The sequence below is a fragment of the Silurus meridionalis genome, chromosome 17 (assembly GCF_014805685.1).
Source record: "Silurus meridionalis isolate SWU-2019-XX chromosome 17, ASM1480568v1, whole genome shotgun sequence".
NCBI classification, from domain to species: Eukaryota; Metazoa; Chordata; class Actinopteri; order Siluriformes; family Siluridae; genus Silurus; species Silurus meridionalis.
The window spans coordinates 13092691-13108455 of NC_060900.1; the positions used below are offsets into that span (position 1 = coordinate 13092691).

General features: G+C 36.7%; 1 protein-coding gene across 2 annotated transcripts; it reads right to left on the reverse strand.

Moving 5' to 3' along the window:
- Positions 1–196: 196 nt before the first annotated feature.
- rad9b (RAD9 checkpoint clamp component B) lies at positions 197–15447 on the reverse strand. Of its 2 annotated transcripts, XM_046871684.1 has the most exons (12): positions 15265–15447; positions 15101–15165; positions 14920–14990; positions 7864–8001; positions 6283–6397; positions 5987–6086; positions 5299–5405; positions 5113–5213; positions 3972–4036; positions 3773–3895; positions 637–850; positions 197–444 (listed from the first exon to the last, which is right to left on the reverse strand). In XM_046871684.1, the coding sequence occupies exons 2-12, from the start codon at positions 15132–15134 to the stop codon at positions 301–303; spliced, it is 1212 nt and encodes a 403-aa protein (XP_046727640.1). In that variant the 5' UTR covers positions 15135–15165; positions 15265–15447; the 3' UTR covers positions 197–300. The 2 variants fall into 2 exon arrangements, with proteins under 2 accessions (XP_046727640.1, XP_046727642.1); XM_046871686.1 differs by lacking the exon at positions 3773–3895.
- Between the last annotated feature and the right edge of the window lie 318 nt (positions 15448–15765).

The window sequence follows — 15765 nt, forward strand, 5'->3', positions numbered from 1 at the left end:
AAGATTATCCTATTTTTTTACTTAAAATGGTAAATTTCCTCATTTTAAACATTTGTTTTCTAAAATATGGGTTTGTGAATCCCCACTTTTATTTATTTATTGTGGTTGTATATCATACCCTTCTACAGTGCCATTGTAATTATTCACTTCACCTGTCAGTGGTTTTGAAGGTATGGCTGATTGGTCTATGTGCATATAGATTTTAAAAAAAATTTATTTCTAGCTCAGATACAAGTCATATCACTGTTTTTAGAACACGTTCAAAACATATACATTTCTCCCCTGGAACCTCTACACTTGTCATTTGGTGTTATTTGACTTCCTCTTCGCAAAATTGTCTCCGACATCATCATCGGTGTCACTAGCATACACCAAACTGGGAAGTTCAGATTTGTTTGTTTCATCTTGATCACACACTACGGCCCCAAAAAGCAGAGAACAGACCTGGTGTATGAGAAGAAAACGGCTATTACTTTTCCTTTCATTAAAGCCTGATAATGGATCATTTTTGTTGTGAAATGCATCATGTCATCTCTCATAATTCAAGCATTACTGTCACTTTGAATTGCACATATTTTAATAAAAGTAACAAACATAAAATAGGTTATAACAGCAAATATGCTTAAAATTTTAAACCTTGAAAGTGTCTGGTGTTGCTTTTGTGGTCAGGGCACATTCAGAGCTTTTTCCATTCAAAGAAGCTTGAGATTTCTCTCCCACACCTCCAACTAGCTGCATAATCTTCCTCATATGGAAAGCTGGTCTGAAGAATGGACTTCCCTGGCTGGAGGCCACCTGCTCTACATTAGTAGCCTTTACCTCTACTGGACCCTTGTGCAAAGAGACTGCACTGTAAATGAGAATAAAACACAAAATGATTTCTAACATTTTTACAATTATTCTTAAAAAATGTTCTTAACCTTCTCTAACATTTTATTATTGCATTAAAAAAATATTTCAATAAACTATTTACTACATTACACTCAGGAAGAGTCTTACTGGCAAAATATCTGCTCTGGGTCCTTCTGCAATCTATTAAGTTTTCCAAGCATTATTTAAGAAGCTTTTGTTATCATGAGACAGGGAAGTAGTGTGCTTTAAGCAAGGACGATTGTCACTGAGTTATTTTACTGTATCTTGTGCTGCCTCTATTGTATTTGTTGAGGCCACCAGGTCACTCTGAGAGGGAAATGACAGTGATGATGCGGGTCATTTTTAAGTGGTGTCCCAAAAAAAAGGTGTCCCTATATTTAGATGTCACTCACTACATGAAGAAAAGTGAAATGGAACTTTGAGATGCACAATGAACTCTCTCATTTGAAACATGCAGATCAGTTTGCATGAATACATATTTCTCTCTCTTCGAACCCTAGACTATTTCCAAATTTTTCACTGCTACACTGCCCTTCCAAAAAAAGAAAAGTTACCACCTGGATTTAACTAAGCAAATAAGTAAGAGCGCTTTGAGTAATTACTGCATGGATGATTATTTTTCAGCTGGCAAAAGTTATTTAACCCTAACTGCTGCAGTGAGTAGCTTCTTATTTCTTAAACAACCATGTCAGACGACACGTCCTGTGGTCGTGGAAAGGATGTTAATCTGTTTCAGAAGGGTCAAATTATTGCCATGCATCAAGCAAAGACAAAAAAAAAATCAAGCTACTAAAATTGGGTTAAGAACTGCCCAGCGCATTATAAAAAACTGGAAGGATAGTGGAACCATCATCTCCGAGGAAGAAATGTGGTCGGAAAAAATCTTGAATGATCGTGATTTGTGATCACTTAAATCAAATCGTAAAAAAACAAAAGTAGAACTCATGGCTATGTTTAATAGTGAAAGCAAGAGCGTTTGTTACATGCACAATGCAAAGGGAACTCAAGGTATTGGGACTAAACAGCTGCGTAGCCTTAAGAATACCACTTATCAGTGAGGCTAATCTGAAAAAAGGAAACATAAAGATTGGACTCTGGAGTAATGGAAGAAGGTCATGTGGTCTGATGAGTCCAGATTTAACCTGTTCCAGAGTGATGGGTGCATCAGGGTAAGAAGAGAGGCGGATGAACTGATGCACCCATCATGCCTAGTGCCTACCGTACAAGCTTGTGGGGGCAGAGCTGTGATCTGGGGTTGCTACAGTTGGTCAGGTCTAAGTTCAGCAACGTTATGTGCCCAAAGGATCAGATCAGCTGACTACCTGAATATGTTGAATAAACAGGGTATTCCATCAATGGATTTTTCTTCCCTGATGTCACGGGTATATTCGAAGATGACAATGCAGGATTTATCAGGCTCAAATTGTGAAAGAGTGGTTTAGGGAGCATGAGACATCATTTTTACACATGGATTGGCCACCACAGAGTGTAGACCTTAACCTCATTGAGAATCTTTTTAATATACCACACCATGACCTAACTTAATCAGGCACAGCAATAGCCAGGAACAGCTGTATTACACAGGAGAATAAATTCAAGAGGAAACAGTCTCTGAACCAGTTCTGAACATCATATCTAAAAAGGAATTAGCATGTTTATGCGCATAATGTGTTTGCAAATGTACAAACATTTCTTTCAGCATCTCATTTAAATTAAATGAGCTATTTTTTGTTTATGTAATGATCATTTCATGCAAAAAAATTTTTTGGTAAAAAAACAAAAACAAAGTCTGCTGCTGTCTGTCATTATGAATCTTCATCATGATTTGCAAATTTGCCTCATTGCTTGATACTAGTAAAAAAAAAAACTCAAAAAGTTGGCTTTCAATAAACTTTGCAAAATAATATATTTAAGTAGGAGAAATTTGAAGAAATAAATGTTTAGCTTGAAAACACTTTCTTTCATCAGAAAATATTTGTTGTAACTTGTAAAATATTGAATAGAAATATATTTTTCGGGCTGTGTAGCGACCAGAGCACCCATGCTGACCCGTGTCCACCACTGAAAACACCTACAATGAGGATGTGAGCATCATGACTGGGTCATGGACTAATGGAAGTAGGTGACCTGGTCTGATAAATAAAAGTTTGTTTTACTTTTCTTTGTGCATGTGAAAGCAGTGTGAACACTTTCGGTTTGATCTGTGTTACCAGTAGTTTGCATCTTAAGGTAAAACCCTCTGTATTCACTCTGTATTCACTCACCATCTCTTTAATGTAGACTTGTACATTGATATTGCTACCTCCACCAGAGTGTTTTTGACTTGGCTATACGTTCAGGGGTTTTTCTTTACTGGGGATGAATTCTGAGATCATCCACTGTAGTTATCTGTAGTTTGAGTTGCTGAGTTCAGCAGGCCATTCATTCTTTTTTAAATATTGAGAGTTCCCATGAACAGCTAGCTATCAAAAGCAAATCCACACTTCTACACTACACCTTGATTGCATATATGTACATTAAATATTGAGTCACTGTCCAAATATGTATGGACCTGTCTGTATGCACATGAAAATAATTAGACCAATAATGCCACAAGAACCTATGCAGGCATACGAGTAACAAACATAGATATGCCACTGGCCCATGTCAATCTAATTTATCAATGTAGAAATACTTTTTAAACCTGTTGATGCCAATAATTAATTGGGTACTACATTTTATGTATGACATTCCCACAAGATATTATTTTGTAGATTCAGATTGCACAATTGGTAGCCACACGACACCCAACATACTAATTTGTGGCTAAAAGATTTTGGTTTGTGTTTTCTCGTATAGTCATATCAAAGTAAAAAAGTCCCCACAGTCCTGAAATTGCTGCAGATAAGAGTGCACATACCTACGTGCTGGAGCTTCCTGAGCAACAGAGACCTGGGATGGATTCTCACTGGCTGGATCTATTAGTGTAGCCAATATTACTACAGCTTCCAGCAACATATCCTCCAAACTGAATGACACAGGACTAAAAGAGTGTATTCAACACATCACTGTCTATCTCTTTCTTATTATTTTGTTGTACTAAACAAATGAACCCTTACTTTCCAGATGAACCAAAGTGGACAGACACATGTAGGCCATGAGATTCTGCAAATGCCAGCAAGCCCTTAAAAAAAAAATAAGTGCATGATATTAAACTCTCTGTGTCTTGTTTACAGCAACCTCCTTCATATTAAAGGTCTAGGACATCAGAAAAAAAACATAACGATCCATCACATCAGCAATCTACAATATATAACCTCTTAGAACATACTGACTGATACAGGCTTGTATGACCCCTTTCCTTACTTTGTTCTATTCAAGTGTATTGCTTACTTGGAATCAGTCACGGACACTGTGTGCTATCCAACTCTGTAACTCACTATGACAGTTTAGTTTTCAGTAATGCAGCCTAGTCCAGACATCTGTCTTTCTGTATCAGCCACTGACATACAAACAGGAGTCTATAGAGATACCATCAAGGACAGCGAGTCCAGATACATGTAATGAGTTCTATCACTATTGGGAGTCACACATCTTACTCCAAACTAAACTAAACTGAAATCTGTGTCAGGAGTTATATGAGTAACGTAAGCACAGGGTATCAGGCTAGAAAATCAGAAAACTAGGATGAAACGTAAACCAAACCAAAAATGAAGTTCCATTATCTCCAAATAAAAACAATTTCACATTCAAATCAGTTTAGTATGTGTATCCTATGAATAAAAAAAAATATGATTGTGTGTTATAATCTGTATGTCTTCTGTGTACCTACAGCATAATGCTAATCTTTAAAAACTGAGCAACTGCCCACTGGACAGAAATATCATATATACATAAATATGTACAACTATCCCCATGCCCTAGACTTTTTCCTATATGCACAATATGACCAAAGTCAAACATCATTTCTAACACTGACGTTCAACTAAGAGAAAACATTACGGTCTCTATGAAATAATAAATTACAGTAACAGAAGCCATTCTGAAAGGTGTACTCACACTTAAATACCACAGTAGAAAAAGTGCATCATATGTGGAATGTCACATTTATCAAAGCTCTATTTTTTTTCAATTCAATTCATTTTTTAAATTTGTATAGCGCTTTTAACAATGGACATTTTCTCAAAGCAGCTTTACAGAGATAAAGTGAATGTATAAGTATAAATGTATATTAAATACAATATATAAATTAGTTCATACCCTTAGTTCTTTGAGACAGAAGGTTATATTTGACTCCACTCGGAGATGGAAGTAGTCAAACTCATCAGGATGAAGAAACATCTCCGTGTACATTATGCGATCTGTGAGCGAACAAATAAAAGATAAAAGTGGATGGAAACTTATTTTTTACATATAACCTGAAAACATCTGAAATAAACTCCTGACCATTGTCCTCTTCAACATAAGTCTTCAGTGTCACTCTAGTGGGTGATATGGATAGTGTGATTTCCTCTTGTGAGATTGGGAAGTGCATCACTGTGTCACTGAGAAGTCTGAGAAAATACCAAAATGTCTCCTATAAAATCTTATGAACAAAATGTAGCTATAATCGAACTCAGTATAATTTGTATTGTGCTTTTAACAATGGACATTGTCAGAAAGCAGATTTACAGAAAGAAGTACAGACGTTCCCCACCTTACGAACCACCAAACGCACAACCGTTCGTACCATGAATTTGTTCGTAAGTTGTTCTTGTGTTTGTTATTGAATACGCATGTCTCCTAATGATGTAAGAGCTATAAATACTATTAAATAAACAAATATACTAAAACAAATCAAAATACTGTGTATAATATTTTGTATTAAGTAATAAAACATTTTAAAAATGAATAATAAAAAAATTCTACTTAAAGAAAATTAATTCGCCCGAGTCCAGTGCGCATCATGTAAACTTGTTACACTCGACGACTAGCTAATGGCGGCTCTTCTCTGTTTTGAATTTTTTCAACTCCGAACTGCATAAACATCTCAGACAATGATTTTTTGCTGAATGACAAGTAAAAATTATTATTGTACATTATTATTAAGTAAGAAGTAAGGCAATTATTAGGTATATAACTGGTATAGACCTACTTTGGATGTGCTTTTAAATTATTCGGGCACAGATTAGCTGGGAAAACTGCTTGTAGAGCTTCACATACTTGGTACCCCAAGTTATGTGTCTTGGTTATTCCTGTAATTTAAAAAACACAGGCAAAGCATTTAAATGTGATAAAGCACACAACTAAATATCTTGTGTATGCATCACAGTGATAATCATGGTGAGAGCTATAACTGTTGTGCTTATAGGCTCGTATACAGTGCCCCCTAGTGCCGCAGATAGAGCTCTACATTTCAGCAGAAAACGTATTACTTTAAAGCCAACTTACCATTTCTACACTTAAACTGGAATACCACCCTGCTCTCCAAGATGTTGATGGTTATTTCACATCTGTACACACTGCGCTCTAATGTGGCGATGCTACGGAAAAGGGGCAGCACCGACTGAAGAACACATATCAACAAGTTAAAACTGCCTGAATGCTCTTATAGATATTGAATGTTAAAATAGAGACTACTTTTATTTTAGCTGAGCCTACTTATAATTCACCAGAAAACTGGAGCAGTGTTATACAAGTTTGGACAAATAACTTTGCAGGGGCAGATTACAGGATATTAGAGTTGCATTTTATTCACATTTGCCCACATGAAAACCTTTTATTTTTTTTAAAACACATGTAAACTATACTTGCTAGTCCATAGTTACTGTTGGAAATGAAAACTCATGAACAAGCCTATATATTAGAGGGAAAAGCTCCAGTGTCTCCAGTGAAATTAATTTTACATCAGTTAGATTGATTGGTTGAGAAGTTTTCCAAGAAATCTTATAAATTATATATAAGCACACTGGGGCATTTCACTATGTATTACTCCACTCCTCTTTGTTTACTGTAATTATGTTTACACTACAGTATTGTTTATCAGTGGAAATCATTGTTGGAAAAGACTTTAATCTTACATTTGGCCTAAAAATAAATCTTGTCAGTTGAAGATTAAAACTGTCTCATATTGTCTGTATTACTGTCTCATATTGTCTGTATTGTCTGTATTGTCTTGTATAGTCTGTTTTTGTCTTGTCGTGTCTGTTTTGTCTTGTATAGGTTTTTATTTATGTCTGTACATTTGAGAGTAACAAACAGCTGGAACCAAATTCCTTGTGTGTGTCAACACGCTTGGCCAATAAACCTGATTCTGATTCTGATTGAAGATCAAAAGGATGAAGGGACAGGAATGTGCAAATCATGCTAGAAATTAAATGTGGCTTTCTAAGGGTCTATTTCATAGCAAAAATAAACAGAACATTTGGGCCTATTGTGTTCAAAAATCACTTGGTCAATATAAATTTATTTTTTGTAGCACTATAGAACATCAATATTCAATGTTACCACAGTCTTTTGAAAGCAGTACATATGCATTAACTGTTTTTCTTTGTGATGTCTAAAATGCCACACTGCAAAGCAAAACCTTCAGTGTGTTGCTCTTATTTCACATGATCTGTTTAGTGAAAAATAATCAGCAGGGAATCTTTTAAATGGAATATCTTTCAAATGCATAAGTGCTTACTTTATGCCATAAGTCAATGTAATCAACATTTAAAAGCAATTCACACCACAAAGAGATTATATTTCACTGTGCAATTCTGTTTAAGGTAGTAAAGCACTCTCAGCAGTGAACAAGGGAATGCAAGGGGGAGAAGTATTAGTCTGTATTGTGCATTAATACAAATAATTCTCAATATAATTTTTAAACTAGTTACAGGCTTAAGATAAACTGGAACATGGGGCAAGCACGGGACATTTCTCCTGTTTGCTAATCCACGAATTCATTTTCTGTCCATTTTTGTACAAGTGTAAAATGTGTTTTATATGGAAATACTAAGATATTGTGCACAGATTGATTTTTGTATATACCTTTAAGGATACTTTGCATTTTGCATACTTATTATCCTGCAGTTGGTCTGACATCGAGGTATAATGCTGGAAGAACATGGGAGAGAAGAGGAAACAAGCATACGCCGAATGGGCCTTGTTCACGGTCCTTACAGCAAGCTTTGAAGTGTGAAAACAGGAGAAAAGGCCATATATTAGCTATATTTACATTTTTTTTATTTGTTTGTCACACTCAGCTATTCTGCATATAAATATGACACCCAGCATATGTTCTAGACTCTGATTCAATGATGTAGTTTATAAATATATGTTTAAATATAGTGTTTGCCTCTCCATTTCTTGGCAATTAACAATGCTGAATACAATACAATACAAATCTAATTTTCCAAAACCTTATGCAATTATCATTAAGGATCTGTCAAAGTGGGTGGATGGGTTAGACAGTGGATTTAATATATGGACAAATGTTGGACACCTGACCATAAGATTTGTATGAGCTTTTTAAAAATCTTATTCCACATTTAGTTTGTAACTGCTGTTATAATAGCCTCCACTCTTCTAGAGATTTGTGCTCATTCAGGTAGTGATTCACAATTAGTAAAGCCAAATACTGATAGTGTGAGGAGGCCTGGGGTGCAGTGAGTGGTCCGATTCATTCCAAAAGTGTTCATTAGCGTTGAGGTTAGGGGTGTAACAGTACACCTATTCCAATCAGAATTTCTTTGCTACAAGTCTTTCGGTTCAGTACACACGTGTTCCAGATGCAATAATTTTTACATGAAGAACATAGTACAAATCTGATTTTCTTCAGGAATGTGTAAAGTGGAGGACCACAAGTTTGTTTAGTCACTTTAAACGCTTTGAGCATTTGAAAAAAATATATTATTAAACTTGAAAACACACAATGCCAGGGGTTTAAAAAAAGGAACTAGAGTTAGTGCAGTGTCATTGTAGCTTCTCACTCCGTACCGGAAATAAGGTTTGTTGAATGAAAATCTTAAAATCAATAGGAATCAGGAAGTGGCAACCAATGCTAGCGCTATGGATTCTTTTATTTGATTTACTTTTTTATTTGTCACAAACATAGTTATACGCAGGATACAACTTTGCAGTGAAATGAAAAGAAAATAATCGATCTTGAAAAAAATCTTGAATGGATAGTGCTCTTCCTAGCGCTTTTTTTTTTTACGTCTTTAAGTTTAACTTTACATTTTACGCCTAGATTCAAGAATTTCTCTTAAAAATAGAAAATCCTGACAATTCCACAAATTGAGGGAGTGAAAAATTTAAGCATGTAAAGAATGAAGACATTTGTTAAAGTATGCTGAAATAAGTAGAACAGTTAAAGAGATCATACCTTTAGAAAATTAAATATTTAAATGTAAAACCCACACACACACACAAACACACACACATCTGTATTACACATATGGGGTCCAACAAATGTAAACTATTACATTTTATATTATATATTTTATATAATATTTAACCAGGCAGGAATTTTATACAAAATTGTTTTAAAAATGTAATCTGTTCAAATGTTGATGACAAATATGAATAATAATAATAAACTGCACTTCTTCATGGCAATTAACAATGCTGAATACAATAGAATACAATAAAAATTTGTGTACGGTTGTCATGCTGGAACAGGTTTGGATCTCCTAGTGAAGGCAAAATGTAATTCTACCACATCTAAAGTCATCCTGTACAGCTGTGTGCCCATACCTTTACTATAACAGTTTGGAGAAGGACTATCGCTCCGTTGTTAGCGATAATTTGATCTGTGACAAGTGTAAGCTAGTTTGCTCTTTGACAGAGATGTTAGCATTAGAGGAGCGCATCCAGAGTCAAGAGAGAAGTAGTGAGTGCGAGAGCAGTCCAGGTTCTGCAGGGGAAAGTCTGGATGCCCTAGGTGGACTTAGCATTCTCCCGACTCCGGCATTTTTGCCCTCGCAGCGGGGTGAGTGGGTGACGGCTTGGCAGCATACTCGCAAAGCCAAAGCTAACGCTAAGGCTCGCCCACGGAAGCACCATTCCTCTCCGCTTCACGTGTCCAACAGGTTTGCTCTCCTCAGTAAAGCCCCCGCTGAGAAACCTGAAAAAGCTCTGGTTATAGGAGACTCTATTCTGAGCCAGGACGCCGGACAGCTTAGGTTTTAGGAAAGCACAGGTTCTCTAAGATCTCTAAGGTTTTTCACACAGGAGCTAATGATATACACCTTCGACAGTCAGAGGTTACTAAGAGTAATATTATAAAGGTGTGTAAATTAGCAAAGGCAATGTCCGATGAAGTAACATGCTCTGGCCCCATCCCAAGGCGATGTAGCCTACAGCAGGTTATGGTCGCTGAATTGCTGGATGCCCGTGTAATGCTCCAAAAACAATGTGGTCTTCATAAATAATTGGAGCAATTTTGAGGGCAAGGCTGGCCTGTTAGGGCGGGACGGTATCCATCCCACTCTGGAAGGTGCTTCTCTAATTTCTTGTAGTATAGGTCATAGTCTCAGAACAGCACTAGTTAACAAGTGACTGTCCAGAGCCAAGGCCAGGGAGCAGACAGACAGGCTAAACCGACTGTCTGCTAGCTGCACAGAGTCGTCACTCAGGATCCATCAAATTAAGACTGTGTCTGTCCCCCGAGCGAAACCAAAATGTAGGAATTCTCAGAAAGTCTGTTTAAGTAACCTGATAAACATTAAATTAAATAGGACTAAACACACAGCCAGCAACTCTGGTCTAAAGATAGGATTGTTGAATATTAGATCTCTCACGTCAAAAGCGCTTACTATAAACGAAATTATTACCGACCAGAGGTTTAAAATAATGTGTTTGACAGAAACGTGGATTAAACTGAATGAATATGTAGCATTAAATAAAGCAAGTCCTCCTGGGTATAGTTACATACACCAACCACGTCTAAATGGCAGAGGAGGCGGAGTCGCAGTTATTTATTATAATAATCAAAGCATTTGATGTTCTTTACACCAACATAAAATATTCAGTGTCCAAAAGCAGGTCCAGTCAGTCAATTCCATTAATTATTATTTATAGACCCCTAGGGCCCTACTCATACTTTCTCATAGAATTTGCAGATTTCATCACAGATTTAGCTACTTCTTTAGACAAATCATTAATTGCTGGAGCCTTTAATATTCTTTTTGATAATCAAGAAGACTTCCTAAGAGCAGCAATTGTGTCCATTCAAGATTCATTTGGAATTAACTTTCTTAATCAGAATGATGTTATAGGACCCACTCATAGTGGTGGACACACTCTTGATTTGTTGTTAACATTTGGATTAGAACGTAATTAGAACCGAAATGGCATCAAACAAAATTAACAGTATTTCAAATAGCATGGAAGGAGAGCCTCCTAAATTATAGAAAATCTCTTTTCTCCACCCTTATAGAAAATAACAAGCGTAATCCTAGATTTTTATTCAGCACAGTAGCAAAATTAACAGGAAATAAAAGCACTGCACTAACATGCACACCATAATGTAATGATTTCATGGATCTTTTTTAATAATAAAGTTGAAAACATCAGGCTAGAAATTCAGACGATTAATATAAATCCAAATTATTTTACAAGTAATCCTGTAGACAGCAGTGTAATTATAACAGACAATCAATTACAAAGCTTTACTCCTATTCATGAAAATGACTTCATTTCATTAATTTCATCAACCTGCATTCTCAATTCCTTGCCTACAAGTTTTCTCAAACAGATAATTCCAGAGGTAATTGAACCTGTTTAAAAAAAAATAATAAACTCTTCCATTAGCACTGGTTATGTACCTAAATCCTTCAAACTGGCAGTTATCAACCCCCTAATTAAGAAACCTGACCTTGACCCATGTCAGCTGTCCAACTACAGGCCAATATCAAATCTCCCCATTATATCCAAAATTTTAGAAAACGTTCTAGCACAGCAGTTATGTGCACATATACTTATGAATAAAAACTTTTAAATGTATCAGTCAGGATTTAGGCCTCATCACAGCACAGAGACGGCACTAGTTAAGGTGGTAAATGACCTGTTATTGGCCTCTGATCAGGGTTTTGTCTCTTTACTTGTTTTGCTCGACCTTAGTGCAGCTTTTGACACCATTGGTGATACTATACTGCTTGCTAGATTTAAGAACGTTGATATATGCTGCCTCTGGGTAAAATTATACATAAACATGGGATTCGCTTCCATTGCTATGCTGATTATACCCAGTTGTATATTTCAGCAAAGCCAGATGAGAGAGATCAGCTTAACAATGTTGAGAAGTGTGTAAAGGACATTAGACAGTGGATGCTTGATAACTTTCTTCTGCTCTACTCAGATAAGATGGAAGTACTTTTACTAGGACCACATGCAACTAGAAGCAAACTTTCTGATTACGTAGCATCTCCGGATGGTGTTTCTGTTTCAGCGTGTACGGCTGTCAAAGACCTTGGTGTGATTATTGACCCTAGCCTTTCCTTTGAGGCTCATGTGAATAATATTACCAGGATCGCCTTCTTTCACCTTAGAAATATTGCTAAAATTAGAAATATGATGTTGTTACAGTATGCAGAAAAACTTGTTCATGCTTTTGTTACATCTAGATTAGACTACTGTAATGCTTTACTGTCTGTGTGTTTGAGTAAGTGCATAAATAAGCTTCAGTTAGTTCAGAATGCAGCAGCAAAAGTCCTCACTAGATCTAAAAAATATGACCACATCACCCCTGTTTTAATCAGTCTACACTGGCTCCCAATCAAATCTCGCATTGATTATAAAATACTACTACTGACGTATAAATCACTTAACGGTATCTGAGTGAACTTCTGTACCAATATGGTCCTCCACACCTACTTAGATCAAAAGGTGCAGGCTATTTGTTGGTACCTCAATTAATAAAGACTACAGCAGGGGGCAGATCTTTCTCTTATAAAGCCCCACAGTTATGGAACAACCTTCCAACCAGTGTTCGGGACTCAGACACAGTCTCAGTGTTCAAGTCGAGGTTGAAAACATATTTATTTAGTCAAGCCTTTTATCAGTAGATTTTTCTTAGGTAAAGGCTCAGATCTGGAGGGAACATGGATATAGAGTGCTTGGTGAACTGGGATATTTGTATGCTGTCGTCCCCTCACATTCACACGTTCACTCAGGTTTGTTGACGGTGGTGTGGTGGGTCGTCTCTTATCCCAAAGATCCCTCATGTCGGTGTTACCTTCTGGTTCTCCCTTTTAGTTATGCTGCCATAGCGAGTCTTGCCGGAGTCCAAACTGCACAGTGACATTAACTTTCATACAACAATAAGGACACTTAATAATCCATATCCTTCTCTTTCTGTCACCCTCTCTCTCTCTCTCTCTCTCTCTCTCTCTCTCTCTCTGGTCGAGTTAAACATGCTCCTGAGGTTCCAGTGACCACTGTTCCTGCCCCTCTTTTCTCCTTGGATCTTCCCACTTTGTCCAGGCCTACCTCTGGATAGTGTTCTCTTCGACTGGAGGACACTCTGTGCAGCTGGGGACGGTTTCTCATCAACGCCTTGGGTGGTTCCATGAAATTCCGGAGTAAGAACGGGCGCTTTGAGGATGGATTGGACTGTAGTTAATGTCAACAGACTGCTACATTGACTCAGGGCTACTTTTCGCTTCTAATCACCATCACTGCACCCCGCAACATCGTTTATCTGTAATAAATGGACATTCGGTGCAACCCAGATGAGGATGGGTTCCCTCTTGAGTCTGGTTCCCCTCAAGGTTTCTTCCCTTTGCCATCTCGGGAAGTTTTTCCTTGCCACAGTCGCCACCGGCTTGCTCATCAGGGACAAACTCACTTATAAAGAACATATTCACTTTTAATCACCACATTATCTGTGTAAAGCTGCTTTGGGACATTGTTCATTGTTAAAAGCGCTATACAAATAAAAATGTTTTGAATTGAATTGATTTAAATAAGACTGGAAATTTTAGGTGTCCTAATACTTTTGTCCATATAATAAATCAGGCAATTACAAGAAGTGTAAAAATATATATATAAACTGCAACCAAACCGGATCATAGCATCAGATCATAAAGTATCATAGATCATGAAGCACTCTTTTCTATCTGTGGTAGGAAAAGGGAAACAGGTGGCAATAAAGGAATGTTAATTAATGGTAAATAGATCATTTGTCTGCTTTCTTCCATCCGATTGTTGATGTAATTGGAATGGGGAAAAGTTAGTGACTAACTAGCATGATAATACACTATATTGCTAAATGTTTGTGGACACCTGGTCATGTTTTTTAAACATTACATTCCACATTTAGTGCCAGTTTGCTCTTATAATTCCCTTCACTTTTCTGGGAAGATGTTCCTCTAGGTTTTGGAGTGTACTTCTGATTTGTGCTAATTTAGACACAAGGGTTTTAGTAAAGTCAGATACCGATGTAGGTAAGGTTTGGAGGCCTGAGGTGCCAAAGGTGTTTAGTAGGTTTGAGATCGGAAATTTATAGCAGGAGATCTTCCACTCCAAAGCATGTAATGCATATCTTCATGGAGTTTGCTTTGTGCACAGGGGCATTGTCATGCTGGAGCAGGTTTAGTTTAAATTAACGCAAAATTTCATGCTACCACATATAACTGAGAAAGTCAGGTGTCCCAATACTTTTGTCTATATAGTGTATCTGAGATAAGATATCTTAAGCTTATACATGGCATTTGCCGGCCATGCACGCAGCAGCAAAGCAGCAGGAAATTCCCCAAACCTGGTTTCCTCTACCATCTGAAGTACGTTTTAACTTTTAACTGACCTTAAATTAACATTCATGAGAATATGAAAAAGATATGATAAAGCTTACATTTACTAAATAAAATCTATTGATGTGTAACTCTGTCTGAATTGTAGATGTGCAGAAACCGAAAAATCTAAAATCTCTTTTCATGTGAGAAAAGAAATCTAAAAAGTTAACTAACTACAACCTTTCATTCATTATATGTTCATTATTGTACATATAAGATATATATTTTAGCTTATTTTTCAAATAAATCTTATTGACTGTAAGGAATACTGTATTGATTGAGTCAGGATGTGGTAGATGTTGGATGTTACCCCTTTTTCCAGTGGGTCCAACCAGATTTCCTCACCAACCCGGGATAGAGCATGAACTGCCTTTCCAAAAACTGACAGAAACACAGATATGTTTAGGACACACAAGACAGGAACAGAACACAGCATGATTAATATAAGCCTCTGTCTCACTGAGAGAGTGAGAGTGAAATATGAATCTTACCTTTGACGCCATTTCTTTCAATGACGCACTTCATTTTGTTGTATGATCCTCAACAGTCCGCTGTTCTGTGAAGTAACATTAGCATTAGATAATTAGCCTGTTTAACCAACTATAACTGCAAAATGAATAACACAGATGAGTTACGTTTTAAAGCATTCAATTACTTTAAATGTTTAAAACGTCTCTACTTAACCACCACGACCGCTAGCAGTTAGCATGTTAGCATTAGAAAAAAAGGTCAAGATCGCTCGAGCGCCGCTCGCGAGCAGTGGTCCGAGCGCCACCTGGTGGATCACGTGCCTCAGCTCCACCATTAACTCGAAAAGTAAAGTTTTCAAGCAGCGGAGGATTATTTGGTAACAGGCCGCAGAGCGCGAATAAAAACGTTAGATTTTTATAAATAATTAGTTTTTTATTTCCATTTTATTGACTTTTGTGGTGTTTTTCTTTGTATGTATTTATTTTTATTTCCGCCTATGCCAATTTCCCGTACTTGTTTGAGTGTTGTTGTTTTTTTTTTCTCGATAAATGAAGCTCGCACTGATTCTGCAGTTACATTTTTTATTATATATGCAATCAATAAATGAATAATTAAATCATGAAATATGTATACAAGTAATATGATACATGCGTTATTACGCGTGACCCCCCACCCCGGTCCGTTA

Excerpts from the sequence above, each read along its gene's own strand:
- rad9b (XM_046871684.1), bottom strand. The coding sequence starts at position 15,134 with ATGAAGTGCGTCATTGAAAGAAATGGCGTCAAAG. Across the intron at positions 8,002-14,919 it reads TGGACCCACTGGAAAAAGGG|CTTGCTGTAAGGACCGTGAA; the intron begins GTAACATCCAAC and ends CACACTTCAAAG. Across the intron at positions 445-636 it reads CAACACCAGACACTTTCAAG|GTCTGTTCTCTGCTTTTTGG; the intron begins GTTTAAAATTTT and ends CTCATACACCAG.